This window comes from Tachyglossus aculeatus, chromosome 2 (genome assembly GCF_015852505.1).
Source record: "Tachyglossus aculeatus isolate mTacAcu1 chromosome 2, mTacAcu1.pri, whole genome shotgun sequence".
Taxonomy (NCBI): domain Eukaryota; kingdom Metazoa; phylum Chordata; class Mammalia; order Monotremata; family Tachyglossidae; genus Tachyglossus; species Tachyglossus aculeatus.
In genome coordinates this window covers 88,295,736-88,310,762 of record NC_052067.1, presented here as the reverse complement: position 1 = coordinate 88,310,762, position 15,027 = coordinate 88,295,736, and the positions used below count along the sequence as shown (strand labels likewise).

Genomic DNA, 15,027 nt, shown 5'->3' with positions numbered 1-15,027 from the left:
CCGGAGCTGTCTATCAGTACTCTCCCCCTGATAACTCCATTCTGGTTTGGAGTGAGGGGCGGCTATAAAACAACAGGTTAAGATCTTCCCATGACAGATCGTACTGCAGGGTCAGACTCCAGAATTCGTCCCGAAAGAGCACGGGACCCAGAGAATATTGTCCCAATTTCTGTTTTGCCATTTCCAATTTGCTCAAAGAAAAGGGTGCCTGTACCCGCACTATCTGTCCCCTCTTCCCTGTGACCTCCCTCAAGGGGAGTATCCTTTCCTCTCTCTCTGGAGGGACATAGTGTGTGCCTCCCCGGGTGCTGGAAGAATTTAGGGCCCACGAGGAGGTGGACTGGTATGGAGGAGGACATAACATCGGAAATACATATGCGGCAGTTCTTTCCCTCGGGGCTCTGGGACAGAGCCATAAATGCTTGGACATACGGGATTTCTGACCATTTCTGTAACCGCCTGCAATATAAGTCCAGCTGGAGAATGGTATTATAACTTAGGGACCCATATTCGGACCAGACCTCCTGATCCTCTAATTTATACTGGGACCATTTTGTGGTGCACAAAAAAATCAGTTGCTGGCATTTTAAATCGGCCAAACCAAATTTGTCCTTATTCTTTGTGGTCAGCAGGGAACCCAATGGGGAGTCGCCTGGGATTGAAGAATCTTGTCCCATAATGGGTGGAAAACGTTCCTCTTTTGAGGTGATGGAAAAAATTTGTCCCATAATGGATGGAAAATGTTCCTTTTTTGAGGTTCTGTGTTTCTCTTGGGCTATGACCGACCCAGTCGGCCTTCCTTCCCCCCTAGTGTACCTGGAAACTAGAGGGTGCCTTTGTGAGAGCAGACAAGAACAATTCAGGTTCTGTGTCACTCTTGGGCAATGCCCATGCGCCGCGTGGCATCCCACTGACACTGAAATGCCCAGACCATCACCTGATGAGAGATCCTTTTCCCAGACCGACCTGGTCGGCCTTCCTTCCCCCCTAGTGTACCCGGGAACTAGAGGGTCTCTCCGTGAGAGCAGACAAGAACAATTCTGGTTCTGTGTCTCTCTCTTGGGCTATGCCCGAGCGGCGTGTGGCGTCCCACTAGCCCAAGCTGCGGTCCCTCTACCTCAGGGCATCCCCTGATGAGAGGTCCCTTCCCCGGACCGCCTTCCGACGAGAGGTCCTTTTCCCGGACCGACCCGGTCGGCCCTCCTTCCCCCCAGTGTACCTGGGAACTAGAGGGTGCCTCTGCGAGAACAGACAAGAACAATTCAAAAGAGGACTCACCACTCCGATGGCTTCAGGCTGTGCTGTGGTCAGCCAGGATGGCGGCAGTCACATCTACTGGTCCCCGTATGGGCCACCAAAATGATGGCGGCGGTTGTTCTGGATCGCCACCAAGGTCACCGGGTGACTAAAGAATTAGACAGCATGTGACTACTGAAAGTTTTAATTAAGTTTTATTGGTAATGCCGAAGACCAAATAGGGGGTAACGCACCCGGCGGGCTCGTTTCCTTAAGGGAAAAGGCCTCGAATGCCTGATGCAACGAGCTTATATACTGCTGTTGCTGATCACAGTGATTGGTAGATTTGAAAACAGCAGGGGATGGATTGGTGCAGATTTGGTGCAGAGCTGGGCGAAGTATACCTCCTTATTTGGTTTGGTTCCCAGACCCAGCCAGTGGGCTGCAGGGTCTAAGGCCCATACCAAGCATGGCAACAGGACCGCATACGTTCAAACAATATCTGCAACTTTTCCATGGTTAATGGGGTCCCCATCAGTAGGGAGAGACAGAATCTAATATAGTAATGCCAAATCGATGCTGGTCATCAAAAACTCCTGCCTATCAAGAGCTGTGCTGGAATTTCTGACAAATAAACACCCAATACTGGGGAGATTCAGGAGGAAGCATGGCAGAGCCAATCCCATCTATCCTTTCCTAGGTTTCATTGCCTTCTTACAGCACAGTCCTTCAAGACTTCCACTTCCCTTAACAAAGAACCCCGCTGCCCCTGGCTTCCATGCCCAAAACTTCCCCTGTAGCAGTTCCTGCCGACTTTCTCTACTCCACAGCAGCGGCCATCCCTATCCATGAACTGAGTGTTTTTCTCCAAGTCTGGATTAAAACTCCCTACTCTCCCTTACCCATTTCTCAACAACAGAATTTCTTTGCCCTCCTAGGAATCCTGAATAATGTAACATTTTCTTTTACAATTTCTATGGATCTTACTTCCTTTTCCTCAGTCTATTCAAATGCCTCCATCTCTGCCCCTGCCTTTCCTCCTTGTTGCTGAAGGAGGGTAGAGTCCTTTCTTGGCTTAAAAATTAACATGCTTTGCCACTCTGACTCCCCCATTTATCCCATGTTTCCTTGACCAATAGGCTATTCCTAGCAGTCAACAACTTCAGAATCTTTTCCTCACTTCTGTTCCAAATAACGTTGGTCCATGCCTTGCTCTCTTAATTTACCTCCTTAAGCAGAACCCACCAACCAGATATTTTTATTTATTTTAAACAAAGCTAGGTTTCTGCTTCTTTGATGGGAATTACATTGCCTCACTTAAACTTTTATACAAGTCCTTAAAAAAATGTGTGAATGAATCCACCTGATTATCATTATAATCATCATATTAATATAACCTTCTAGCATACTTCAGTTGAATATATTTTTCACTTCTCTCTATTTTTAGCTTGTTTTAAAAAGCTTTACCATTTAGAGACAGTTTTTCTTCATGAAAATTCATGACTTTTTATCCCCTCAGATTATTACTTAGCTGTGAGACAATATTTTTCTTAATTAGGTAACACCATTTATCAGAGTTCCTGTTAGAATGATACTGTGATTGCATTTGGGTGGCTCTTATTGCTTTATTCATGTATTTGGTTTGTTATCCAGTTCCTACTTGGATTCCTTTTTTAAAGCTAGCATTTTAATGAACAACCCTATTGACCAGCATCATCTGGATTTCTTTTATTTTACACTTCATTTCTTTCACAATCCATAATGAACGCAATCAAAGTGATGATGATGTGCTGCGGTGAAGTTATTCAAGGTGTTCCTTGAATTCCTATTTGAATCTTTCTCCCAGCACATTCTGGCTAGGTCTACAGTACTGCAATTTCCAGAGTAATTCAGATGGTAGGGAGGGTGCCAGAGAGGAGGAGAAGGGGAAAGCAGGTGTGCAGGGCTGCTTTCGCCTGTACTTCATGGGTCTTTGATGTATGTCACAGTTTTTTTTTTAATTTATCTTCTTATTGCACTAGAAAAATGTCTATGATGAGAGATGAAAATTAAAAAAGAAAATACAGTTTCCTGGGGTTTGTTTTCCTTCCTACATTCTGGTGATCCAGGAACTTGACGAGCCATCATTATCAGTGGCATTTATTGAATGCTTACTATGTGCAGAGCACTGTACTAGGTGCTTAGGAGTGTACAGTATAGCAAGTTGGCAGACACATTTCCTGTCCACTTTGAGCTTACAATCTAGAATAAATAAACTTTCTTTCTGTGATTGTTGTTAGGTTAAAGTGACCACAATCACCATCTAAAAACCAGCAGTTTGCTTTGAGAATACAGGGAAAGGAGGTCCACCACCTCATGTTAATTCAGCTAATCAATTGATGGAATTTAGTGTGTACAGGGCACTGTATTAAACACTTGGGGGAGTACCTTAGGGTTTCTGGACATGATCCCATCCTCAAAGAGTGTAAAGTATCATAGAACATATAATCAAGACTTCTCACTGGCAGGAAATTCTCTCCTTCTTTATAACTTTCCTAGGAGGCAAGATTGTTGCCAGGTTAGTGTCTCCTATGAATGTCAAATTTTATCCATCTGGAGAGTAAAACGTCAATATGCGGTTACTAATTTTAGGGGGAGATTTAGGCAGAAATTTAAGTCAAAACTACAGAAGAATTTCATAAGAATTTGTCTGTATGAAGATCATCTTTCTTGACCACTGTAAAGGAACATCAGGAATGACATTACTGGGACTGACCAATGCTCCTTTCAGGCCAGTGTTTTGCCTTGGATAGTGAAAACAAGATTTTCGGAGGATTCATATGATGTTTGACCTCAGTGATTTCCGTCTGTACCTATTCTGTCAGATACTTCAGATTCAGATATTATGACCTGCCTTTTGCAATTTCTTAGATGAGGGAACTGTATTGAGAAATGTCTAAGAACAACTCATCTCAAAAAAAAAAAGAATTCTGTAGGGGATGAGTTAATGTGAAGCCTGGAGAAAAAATGGTATCCTAACCTTTGCAATTTTAACCCAAACTTTGAATGTCTCTTTCTCTTTTCCAGAACTGTCAGCACAATACTGCTGGAGACTCTTGTGAAAGGTGTACTGTTGGGTACTATGGGATAGTCAGGGGATTACCAGATGACTGTCAGCGTTGTGCTTGCCCTCTAATCAGTTCAAGCAACAAGTAAGGCTGCCTTTCTCAATGAGTAATTTCATCCATCTTATCCTAAGATATCAGTGTAGTGGGCTGGCCACATTCTCCTGAATTACTGTGAAGTATAACCTTGCAGTTTCGTTCACTAGTTTCCACTACATTATTATTTTACTTTTACATTGACATACAAGTTTCTGCCATGTGAATTTGTCCCCTGTCAATAAGGATTATAAATGCTGTACCTTGTACTGTATAATAAATATGGACAGAATTAGGGTTTAATTCAGTATCACCACAAGTGTCTGAAAGTAATAGTAGTGGAGGTGGTAGTAGCAGTAGTAGTAGTACTAGTAGAATTTATTAAGCACCTACTAGATGCAAAGCACTGTGCTAAGCATTTGGGAAAGTACAGCAGAGGCAAGAAATATACTATTTGACCACAGGGAGTTTATTAAGCTCAAATGGGGGAAAGAGACATAAAAATACAGACAAGTGCAATCAGAATAAATAATTGAATGTACAATTAGATATATATATATATATTATATATACACACGTAAAGTAGGGTATATAATATTTAAATAAAATTCAAAAATAAAGGATGCTCAGTTGAATTATATGCTTATAATTATATATGCTTATTAACATATATTACATATATAGTACATTTCATACACACCCACATGCTAGTCATGGATATAAATAAAAACAAAATTCTGGAGGTTACTTTTGAATTGTACAATTTAAAATGCTGAAAATTAGTCTTATTGAAAGTTGTGTGATTGGAAGCCTTTGAAGATAGAGAGAACTGTGGTCTAGGAGAAGAATAACCTAATGGAAGGAGTATGAGCTAAGGAGTCAGAAAACCTGAGTTTCTAATCCTACCTCTGCCACTTGCCTACTGTGTGTTCTCTTGCTTAGACTATTAGCCCCATGTGGGAGAGATTGTGTCTCACCTGATCAATCAGTCAATCAATCAATCATATTTATTGAGTGCTTACTGTGTGCAGAGCACTGTACTAAGCACTTGGGAAGTACAAGTTGGTAACATATAGAGACAGTCCCTACCCAACAGTGGGCCCCAGTGCTTAGAACAGTGCTTGACACATAGTAAGTAAGTGCTTAACAAATGCCATAATGATAATAATAATCTAGTGGTGTTGAGGAGGAAGGGAGTTCCAGTGGTGGAGAAAAGTGTGGCAGAGTTGACAGTCCAGACAGAAGGGATATGGTGCCTTAGGGAAGAACAATGAAAGCAAACTGGGGCACAGCAGGTGAAGAGAAATGAAAAGTTAAACTGGGAGAGTCGGTGGAGAGAACAATAGAATATGTAGGCTTGTTCTCTCTCCTCTGGAAAGATGCAGTCTAGAAGAGGAGCTTACAACAGTAATTGAAGTGAGAGCATGGCACATAAATTTGGGAGGGGAGAACCTGGGAGTCCTGTGTGAAGCCTAATACAGTAGTCTAACCATAATGTGATTAGAGCTTGGACCTAGGTACTAGCTTTCTTTTGTGCCACCTTGCTGTTCCCTTGCTTCTTGTAAAGGAGCTCCATATTAATTTATTTAGAGCACTATGTATTGATAGTATGGCAGTTGCCAAATATAGGAGAGAAAGCTTCCATTCCATAGAGCCCTTATAGTCTCCCTTCTTCTCTCCAAAGAGAAGATTCACAAGGACTCAGCTTCAGGACTAAGCTAGAGAAATCCATGTTGCATCCATTTACCTTCAGCATACTGTATCCTCTCATACAGCACGGGGCCTGGGAGTCCAGGGAACCTGAGTTCTAACCTGGCTCTGCCACCTACTTGCTGTGTTACCTTGGGCCAGTTACTTTACTTCCCTGTGACTCAGTTCCTTCATCTGCAGTATGGGGATTCAATGCCTGTTCTCCCTCCTACTTAGATGTGCGAGCCATATGGGACCTGATTATCTTGTATCTACCCTAGTACTTAGTACAGCGCTTGACACAAAAAAGCACTTAACAAATATTTATTATTAATATTATTATTATTACTCTTTGTGGTGTTCCTAAGACAAGTATTTAAAGCCCCTGCAAACCACCAAAATGTTCAACTCCATATACACGAATTTACCCACTCTTCAAACAAGGGTGAACCATGGTCCCCCCTCATCATCTAATACGTTTAAAGTCATTTCTGGTTTAGGCAACTGTAGACAATTTACTCTGTTCAGACAATACATGTTACTTGCCTGCCCCCCCTCCCCCCCACCCCCAAGCTATTAGAGAGCAACTCCTTCCTGCTTCCTCTGTTTCAGGGATTATATTAGTACCATTTTTAGGGTATCCAGGAAGATTATAACTGAGTGAAATGTTGCTGGTATTGCCTCTCCCCAATGAAGGGAATGCTTAGTCCTTATATCTCTCCCAGGCACTAAATGGCAGCTCCCAAAATAGCAACCTTATTTTTCAAACTTCTTTAATTAGAAAGCAGCCAATCCTCTCTTTATTACAGGAAGTATTCCTTCTTTTATTGATTGAGAGAACTGGTGGAATCTAGATTTGAAAAATGTCAGGTTGACGGTTTTATTTGCGCTTCCACTTCCATAACCCTTTTTAGGGAACATGGAAAGCCCAAATCTGAATCAGCCACTACAGGATAATTCAATAATAACTGCACATATCACGTGTTTCAAGGAAGACACCATCATTATCTAAGGGTTTCTAGTCAAATGGGTGCATAATCAAATGATTTTTACATCCCAAAGTTTCTTTAGACCAGTCCAAGTCATCCTATTTAGGCTTTGAAGTCAGTTTTTTACAGTACTGTGTCCTCAGCGTTCAGTCTCAAACTGACGAGCTGAGAAACGGAGCAGAGCCAGCCGCTTATGTGTTTGCAGATCTATTTTTATGGAGTAAAAAATGTGTTGGGTAATGAGTTTGTGAGTAGTAGATCAATTTGTTTACATTTTTGCAAAAGTGTAATTCTATTACGCATTCAGGCGTTATTGATTTAATGCATTATAAGTGAGTTGGAAATAGGATGCTGACTCCACAGGACCAACTGGGAGCTCAGTGCCAGACCCAAACCACCTGGGTGCTTTTTCAGCATTTGGTTCAGCCTTTGTTATGCAAATGGTAGATGAGGACTGGTGACTGGCACCCAACTCTGGGTACTGTTTCTCTGGGAGACCAGGATCCAATTTTAACAAGCAGTTATTTCCCAGCATGGTTTCTTTCCTTTATTTGAGAGAAATTTAGAGAAGCAGTATGATCTAGTGGATAGAGCATGGATCTGGGAACCAGAAATACCTGGGTTCTGACCCAGCTCCACCACTTGTTTGCTGCGTGACCTTGGCCAAGTCACTTAACTTACAGTGCTTGGCACACAGTAAGTGCTTAACAAATACCATCATCATTATTAATATTATTATTTCCTCATCTGGAAAATCGGGATTGAGACCATTAGCCCCATATGGGACAGGGACTGTGTCCCACCCAATTTGCTTGAATCCACCCCAATGCTTAGTAAAGTGCCTGGAACATAGTAAGTGCTTAACAAATACCACAGTTATTACTAAAATTATTAATATTAATTTGTGATTCTGAGCTAAAAAGACAAGTGAGCCATTGTATAAAGTGATTCCTACTGCTTGAACTTGCTAGCCTAATTTGGTTTGGGTGCTGTAGTGCTGTGACGTATCAGGAAGTACTGCAAATTGAAAAAAATCTGCAGAGAGAAGTTTTTTTTTTGATGGTCAATTAGCTCTCTCTCCCCATCCTCCCTAATCTCTGTCCTCTCTTACTACAATTAGCTCACACACTTTACCTCTCTAATGTCAACCTGCTTATAGTGTCTTAATAATAATAATGGTACTTGTTAAGTGCTTACTATGTGCCAAGCACTGTTTTAAGAACTGGGGGAGATACAAGTTAATCAGGTTGGACACAGTTCCTGCCCCACATAATAATGACTGTGGTATTTTTTAAGCACCTACTATGTGCAAGGCACTGTACTAAGCACTGTGGTGGACACAAGCAAATTAGGTTGGACACATTCCATGTCCCACATGCGGCTCACAGTCTCAGTCCCTGTTTTTAAGATGAGGAAACTGAGGCCCAGAGAAATGGAATAATAATAATAATAATGGCATTTATTAAGTGCTTACTATGTGCAAAGCACTGTTCTAAGCACTGGGGAGGTTACAAGGTGATGAGGTTGTCCCACGGGGGGCTCACAGTCTTAATCCCCATTTTACAGATGAGGTAACTGAGGCCCAGAGAAGTGAAGTGACTTGCCCAAAGTCACACAGCTAAGTGGCGCAGCCGGAATTTGAACCCATGACCTCTGACTCCAAAGCCCGTGCTCTTTCCACTGAGCCACACTGCTTCTCAATCAATCAGTCATATTTATTGAGTGCTTACTGTGTGCAGAGCACTGTACTAAGCACTTAAAAAAAACAATACCCACGACGAGGGTGGGATTCGAACCCACGCGTGCAGAGCACAATGGATTAGCAGTCCATCGCCTTAACCACTCGGCCACCTCGTCCCGAGCTAATGACCCGGGACAAGTCTCAATGACTTGTCAAAGGTCACGCAGCAGACAAGTGGCAGAGCAAAGATTAGAACATGTGACCTCATGACTCCCAGGCTTGTGCTCTATCCACTAAACCATGCTGCTTCTCACTATGGCACGGTGCTTCTTTAATCCATGCTGCTTCAATCTCATCTCTGTCAATGTAGACTCCTTTCTCACATGCTCCCGTCTGCCTGAAACTCCTTTCCCACTCTTATCTGACAGACCACCATTCTGCCCATCTTCCATACCCTACTAAAATCATGCTTACTCCAAGAAGCCTTTCCTGGCTAACCTCTCACTTCCCCAGCTATTAACCCTTCCCTCTGTGTTGCCTAAGCACTTGATTCTGTAGCCTTAAAGCATGTCAATGCTCACCCCCAGCCCCATAAGCATTTGTATAAATAACCGTACACTATGCTTCTTCCCCTTATCTGTAATTTGTTTTAATGTCTTTCTCACCAACTGGATCTTAAGCTCTTTAAGGACAGGGATCATCTCTGTCAGTATGGTACTCTCTGCAGCTCTTAGTACAGTTCTTGAACACAATAAGAACATTGATGATAATAATAATAATAATAATGGTATTTGATAAGCGCTTACTATGTGCAAAGCACTATTCTAAGCTCTGGGGAGGTTACAAGGTGATCAGGTTGTCCCATGGGGGGCTCACAGTCTTAATCCCCAATTTACAGATGAGGTAACTGAGGCACAGAGAAGTTAAGTGACTTGCCCGAAGTCACATAGCTGACAGTTGGCAGAGCCAGGATTTGAACCCATGACCTCTGACTCCACAGCCCATGCTCTTTCCACTGAGCCACGCTGCTTCTCTGGGTATTGATTGATTGGCTATTTGTACAGAAGGAATTTCATTCTTCACACTTCATAATAACACATATAACATTATTAGCTATTAGTGGGGAGTAAACATAGTTGAAAGTCCAGAGGCAAGAGATGGGGAAACTACCATTGTGCTCTCAATCACCCTGACTTCTCCAGGAAGGTACTCAAAAGCTTTACTCATCCTTACTAGACTGATGTTCTTAAACTCCCACTGATTAGTCATTTTGTTACATAGTGTGACAGCACCAGTAATAGCTTCAGTCTTTCATGAGGTAGGTTGACCTAGAGGAAAGAGCACAGATCTAGGAATAAGGAAATCCAGGTTCTAGTTCCCACTCTGCCAATAACTTACTATTTAACCTTAGATAGGTCAGTCACTTAACCTCTCTGTGCCTGGTTTGCCTCAGGTGTGAAACAAAGATGCAAATACCTGTTCTCCTTCCCTGTTAAAATGTGAGTCCAATGTGGGACAGGAATCCAATATGATCATCTCATATCTCCAGTCCTTAGCACATAGTGCTTAATAGATTCCATCATTCTTAAAACAAGGATACCTTAACTTATCACTGACTTTATGATCCTAAACTACCTAGACTATTCATTTGTTACATGGCGATGGTTTTGAAGAGTTGTACTCTGGTTTGCCTCTAGCAAAGAGACAATAGAAAAGAGTCTGCCAAACCTAGCCCAGGATCCATTAAGTTCACTGAAAGTGCCTTGGCACACACAATGCCTCATCATCCATCTCAAATTCCCCCAATGCAGATTTACCTCGGTTTCACTGTGGTCAGGAAATGTGTCTGTTTATAGTGTACTCTCCCAAGTGCTTAGTGTAGTGCTTTGCCCACAGTAAGCACTCAATAAATATGATTGAATAAAAGAATGAAGGAAATTTCCATGCAGTGTGAGGGTGATCTGATCAGCATGGCTCACTGGAAAGGGCAAGGGTGTGGGAGTCAAAAGTCAAGGGTTTGAATCCCGACTCTGCCACTTATCAGCTATGTGACCTTGGACAAGTCACTTAACTTCTCTATGCCTCAGTTACCTCATCTGTAAAATGGGTATTAAGACTGTGAGCCCCACATGGGACAACCTGATCACCTTGTACCCCCCCCCCCCCCGCCAGCACTTAGAACAGTGCTTCGCATATAGTAAGTGCCTAACAAATACCATTATTATTATTATTATTATTTGGTGGAATTGACGTAACATCTGTCTTGTGTTTCAGTTTCAGCCCCTCTTGTGTCCTGGAAGGATTGGATGACTACCGCTGCACGGCCTGTCCACGTGGATATGAGGGCCAGTATTGTGAAAGGTAAAAATACACCTGAGAAAAATAACTCCCAAAGAATAGGGGCAGAGTGACAGTGCTGGAAACAGACTGAGGATAATGGACACAGAAAGCCCTTTACAGTTGGTTCATTGGGTTCAAAATTCAGTCATCACTAGGGATGCTTAGTGAATAGAGCAAGGGCCTAGGAGTCAGAAGGACCTGGGTTCTAATCCCAGCTCTGCCACATCTGTACTGTATGGCCTTGGGCAAATCACTTCATTTCTCTATGCCTCAGTTCCCTCATCTGTAAAATGGAGATTAACACTGTGAGCCCCGTGTGGGAAAGGAACTGTGTCCAATCAGATTACCTTATCTCTACCCTAGCACTTTATGTTGCCGACTTGTACTTCCCAAGCACTTAGTACAGTGCTCTGCTCACAGTAAGTGCTCAATAATATGATTGAATGAATGAACAGTTAGCTCTAAACTGTAAGATCATTGTGGGCAGGAATGCTTATTCTTATAGTATCGCCTCCCTATCACTTAGTCTGCTGCTCTGCACATAGTAAATACTTAATAAATACGATTGAATGAATGAACAAACAGTTCTTGGCACAGAGCAAGCACTTAAAAAGTATCATTATTATTACAACCTTAAGTATTCATCTTTTTTTATACAAATATCTTGCTTTTCATTATCTTCCCAAGTATTTCATTGAAAAGGCCAAACATTGTGTGGTTGCATTTCAATCAGACCTTCCCTAACTGCCCATGAACCACATTTAAAGGGGTGTCATTCCACAGGTGACAGTTCGCTATATCTCTTGATCCCTCCCAGGATTCCCTACATGGGTCCCCCACTGCCACAAGCCCAATTTTCATTTTGTGAATGAGATTTTTCTCAACCCCTGAACATAACCTTAGCTGCCTCGCAGAACCCCTGGGGTTTAGTGCAATGCCAGCGTTTCGTACAGTGCCTGGAACGTAGTAAGCTCTTAACAAATACTGCAGTTATTATTACTGGATGGTGGAAAAGCTCACAGCTCTTCTCATTTCAGAACTTTGTGGGGAAAATCAAGCTCGGTAAACAATAGTCATATGAAGATCTTTGTTGTTGAAGGGGGCCGTCATCATGCCATTCAGACCCAGAATGGTGGAGACTTTATGTGTCTTAAGTGCTTGTTTACTTTACTAAACAAGAATTATGAAAGCAATTAACTCCAAATGGCATCCACATGAATATCATGAATATGAGTGAATGAGAGGGTTGTGCATTATATTTGAGTTCAAAGATAAACTGTCTTTTTCTCTAAGACATTATGGCAATTTGGCATTCAGGATTTTGTGCTAACTAATATGTCAGACAATTTATTGCATTGAAAAATTGACTTGTGCTAATCTTCATTAATATGTTAGAGTTGAATTTACTAGTAGACTTATGTAATTCTTTCCATTCCCTCTGACCACATCTCCGAAAAGCCTCCAGAGCTAAATTTTAAGGAAACCTGTCTTATATTCAATCAGATACTTTTTTGAGATTCTGGACAATCCAGAGATTTCCCCTATTGATGTCTAAGATATTCCTGTCATTTTGTAAAGCAGCATCAGTATTGCCAAATATTGCTTGGCAAAACTTTGTTCGAATAATTCCTAACAAACAATTGACTTAGTCTTGGAAAACTAGTAACTTTGTAGGCCCTATCTCCTCCAGTCAAATACATTGGCACATTCACCAATCTCCAGTCAAAAGCTAAATTAGTACTGTATTTAGAAATACATGGTCTTCATATTATTCTCCATGATTTCAATATGTAGTACTTTTTTTAATCAATGTGTAGCACTCACTAAGACTGTAGGTCTCATGTGGGACAGGGACTGTGTCCGACCTGATTAACTTGTATCTACCCCAATGCTTAGAACAGTGTTTGACTCATGGTGAGTGTTTAACCAATACCAGAATAACATATACTGTAATAATAATAACAAAAAAGTAACTTCTCTAGTCCAACTAAAACGTCACACTATTGAAATGTTCAAACCCAGCAACCTGTAAATAATGGGGCTGACCCTGAAACTCATTCACTAACCAGATGGAAACTTCCTTAAGCAGCTGCAGGGTTCGGAAAAGTGCAGATTTCCCCCCATAGGAGGGGATTCCATTTTGCGGGCATAAACGGGGAAGCTTGTGAGGTAAAATACAAATATGTTTTATTTTAATCCTCCTCATATCTGCAGGATAATCCACAAAACCCGAGTAGAGAGCACCATTCAATCATCGGCTTTCTTTTCCATCCTAGGAAAATTGATTTCAATTTCATTTTGAAATGGAAAAATAGCATTTGTGCCTGTCCTTTGCAGTCAAGTCCCCCCCCCCCCCCCCCGCCCCGAAGAGTAACTTGAGGAGGACCTAATGAAGTTCATGGCTTTTTTTTTTCAGTCATTTAGGCCCTTGTCTTTGGGTTTGTCTTTCAAGACTAAGTCAAGCAGGAACCACATAAGGGCAGAAGGCAACATTAATCCTTTCTCTCCCTCTGGCTCCAGATGTGCCCCTGGCTACACCGGTAACCCCAGCAGCCCTGGAGGCTCCTGTCAAGAATGTGAGTGTAATCGCTATGGAGCGCTGCCTGTCCCCTGTGACCGGGTCACGGGGCAGTGCACGTGCCGACCTGGATCCACGGGCCTGAAGTGTGCAGGCTGCAAGCCCTGGCATGCGCGTGAAGGCACGGACTGCATGTGTACGTATGTATACTGGCTCTGCCAATAGCTTCAGGGCCTGCTTTGCTTGCTGCATATCTCATTTCTTGGAAAAGATACCCTGAGGGGGTTGGTTGATTAGTAAGTTCCATCATCATCATCATCATCATCATCATCATCAATGGTATTTGTTGAGGGCTTACCATGTGCAGGTTGGGCTGTGTCCAACCTGATTACCTGAATCTACCCCAGCACTTAGAATAGTTGTTGGCACAGAGTAAGCACTTAACAAATACCAAAATTATTAATAGTTATCAATATATTCAGAGCACTGTACTAAGTGCTTGGGGGAGAGTATACTACAACAGATTTGGCCGATATTTCCTTGCTCACAACAAGCTAAAATAGGTCATTCTTCCTGTTAGTATCTAGAAAACCTCTACCATTTACCTTCTACTCCAATTTCTATCATTCTAGACACACTCAGATTGTGAGCCCCTTAAGAGACAGGGTTTTTGTTTTGTTCCCACTTGTATACTCTTTCCCAGCACTTGTTCTGTACATCGTAAGGACCTAATAAATACTTTTTCTACTGCTGCTACTAAAGCCGAGAAAATTCACCTTGTGTTAATTAATTGAAAATCTAGCAAAAGGCTCCTATTTGCGTGGTTTTTTTTTTGCCAGATCCATAACTTTTCTAAAGGTTGGTACTACTTTACTGGAGGATTAGCGATCTGGGAATCCTGAATATTTTTTTTACTGCCAATCTAAATTTACCAGCGGTGGGCCAGTTCCTTTATGCCCTCAGTTGTCCACAATATGATAGCAATTTTTCTGATTGACTTTTCCCCCAAGTCCTTGCCTTAAAAATCCAGAGCTGGTAGGAGAGGAAATTCTGAAAGAATACCTTTAAATAAATGTGTGGAACAGGGATGTGTAGGCTGAGTCACTTGAAAGTCTTGATCTCTTCCATTTCACTCCTGTCGTCTCCCTCTATCCTTCCTTTGGATATTTTTTCCATGTTCAGACTTCAGTACCATTTAATATTGTACTGTTTTCCTCATTGTTCTGATTTCTAAATCTTCTTTGTTGTAGGATGCAGTACTATATTGAAAACGAATGCAAAATCCGTTATATATTGAATTTGGATGCTATCAATCCCTGCTGAAATGAGTTCTCTGCCATTAAAAACCTGCTGAGAAACTAATTAAATTATGATATCAGTCCCCAGATAATTTAGTCCACTGCTTAATTTAAAAAAGATAGAACCTGCAATGGC

The 15,027-nt window shown here is 41.9% G+C and overlaps 1 protein-coding gene and 1 non-coding gene across 2 annotated transcripts in view; one reads left to right on the top strand and one right to left on the bottom strand.

Moving 5' to 3' along the window:
* LAMA2 (laminin subunit alpha 2) overlaps window positions 1–15,027 on the top strand; it is a 633,073-nt gene that overhangs the window by 452,265 nt on the left and 165,781 nt on the right. Inside the window, exons 31-33 of the mRNA XM_038760171.1 lie at window positions 4,303–4,427; window positions 11,010–11,096; window positions 13,596–13,789. Coding sequence (XP_038616099.1) covers window positions 4,303–4,427; window positions 11,010–11,096; window positions 13,596–13,789 — 406 coding nt within the window. The remainder of the gene's footprint in view (window positions 1–4,302; window positions 4,428–11,009; window positions 11,097–13,595; window positions 13,790–15,027) is intronic.
* TRNAS-GCU lies at window positions 8,830–8,911 on the bottom strand. The gene has a single exon. It is a non-coding gene; the product is annotated as a tRNA-Ser (tRNA).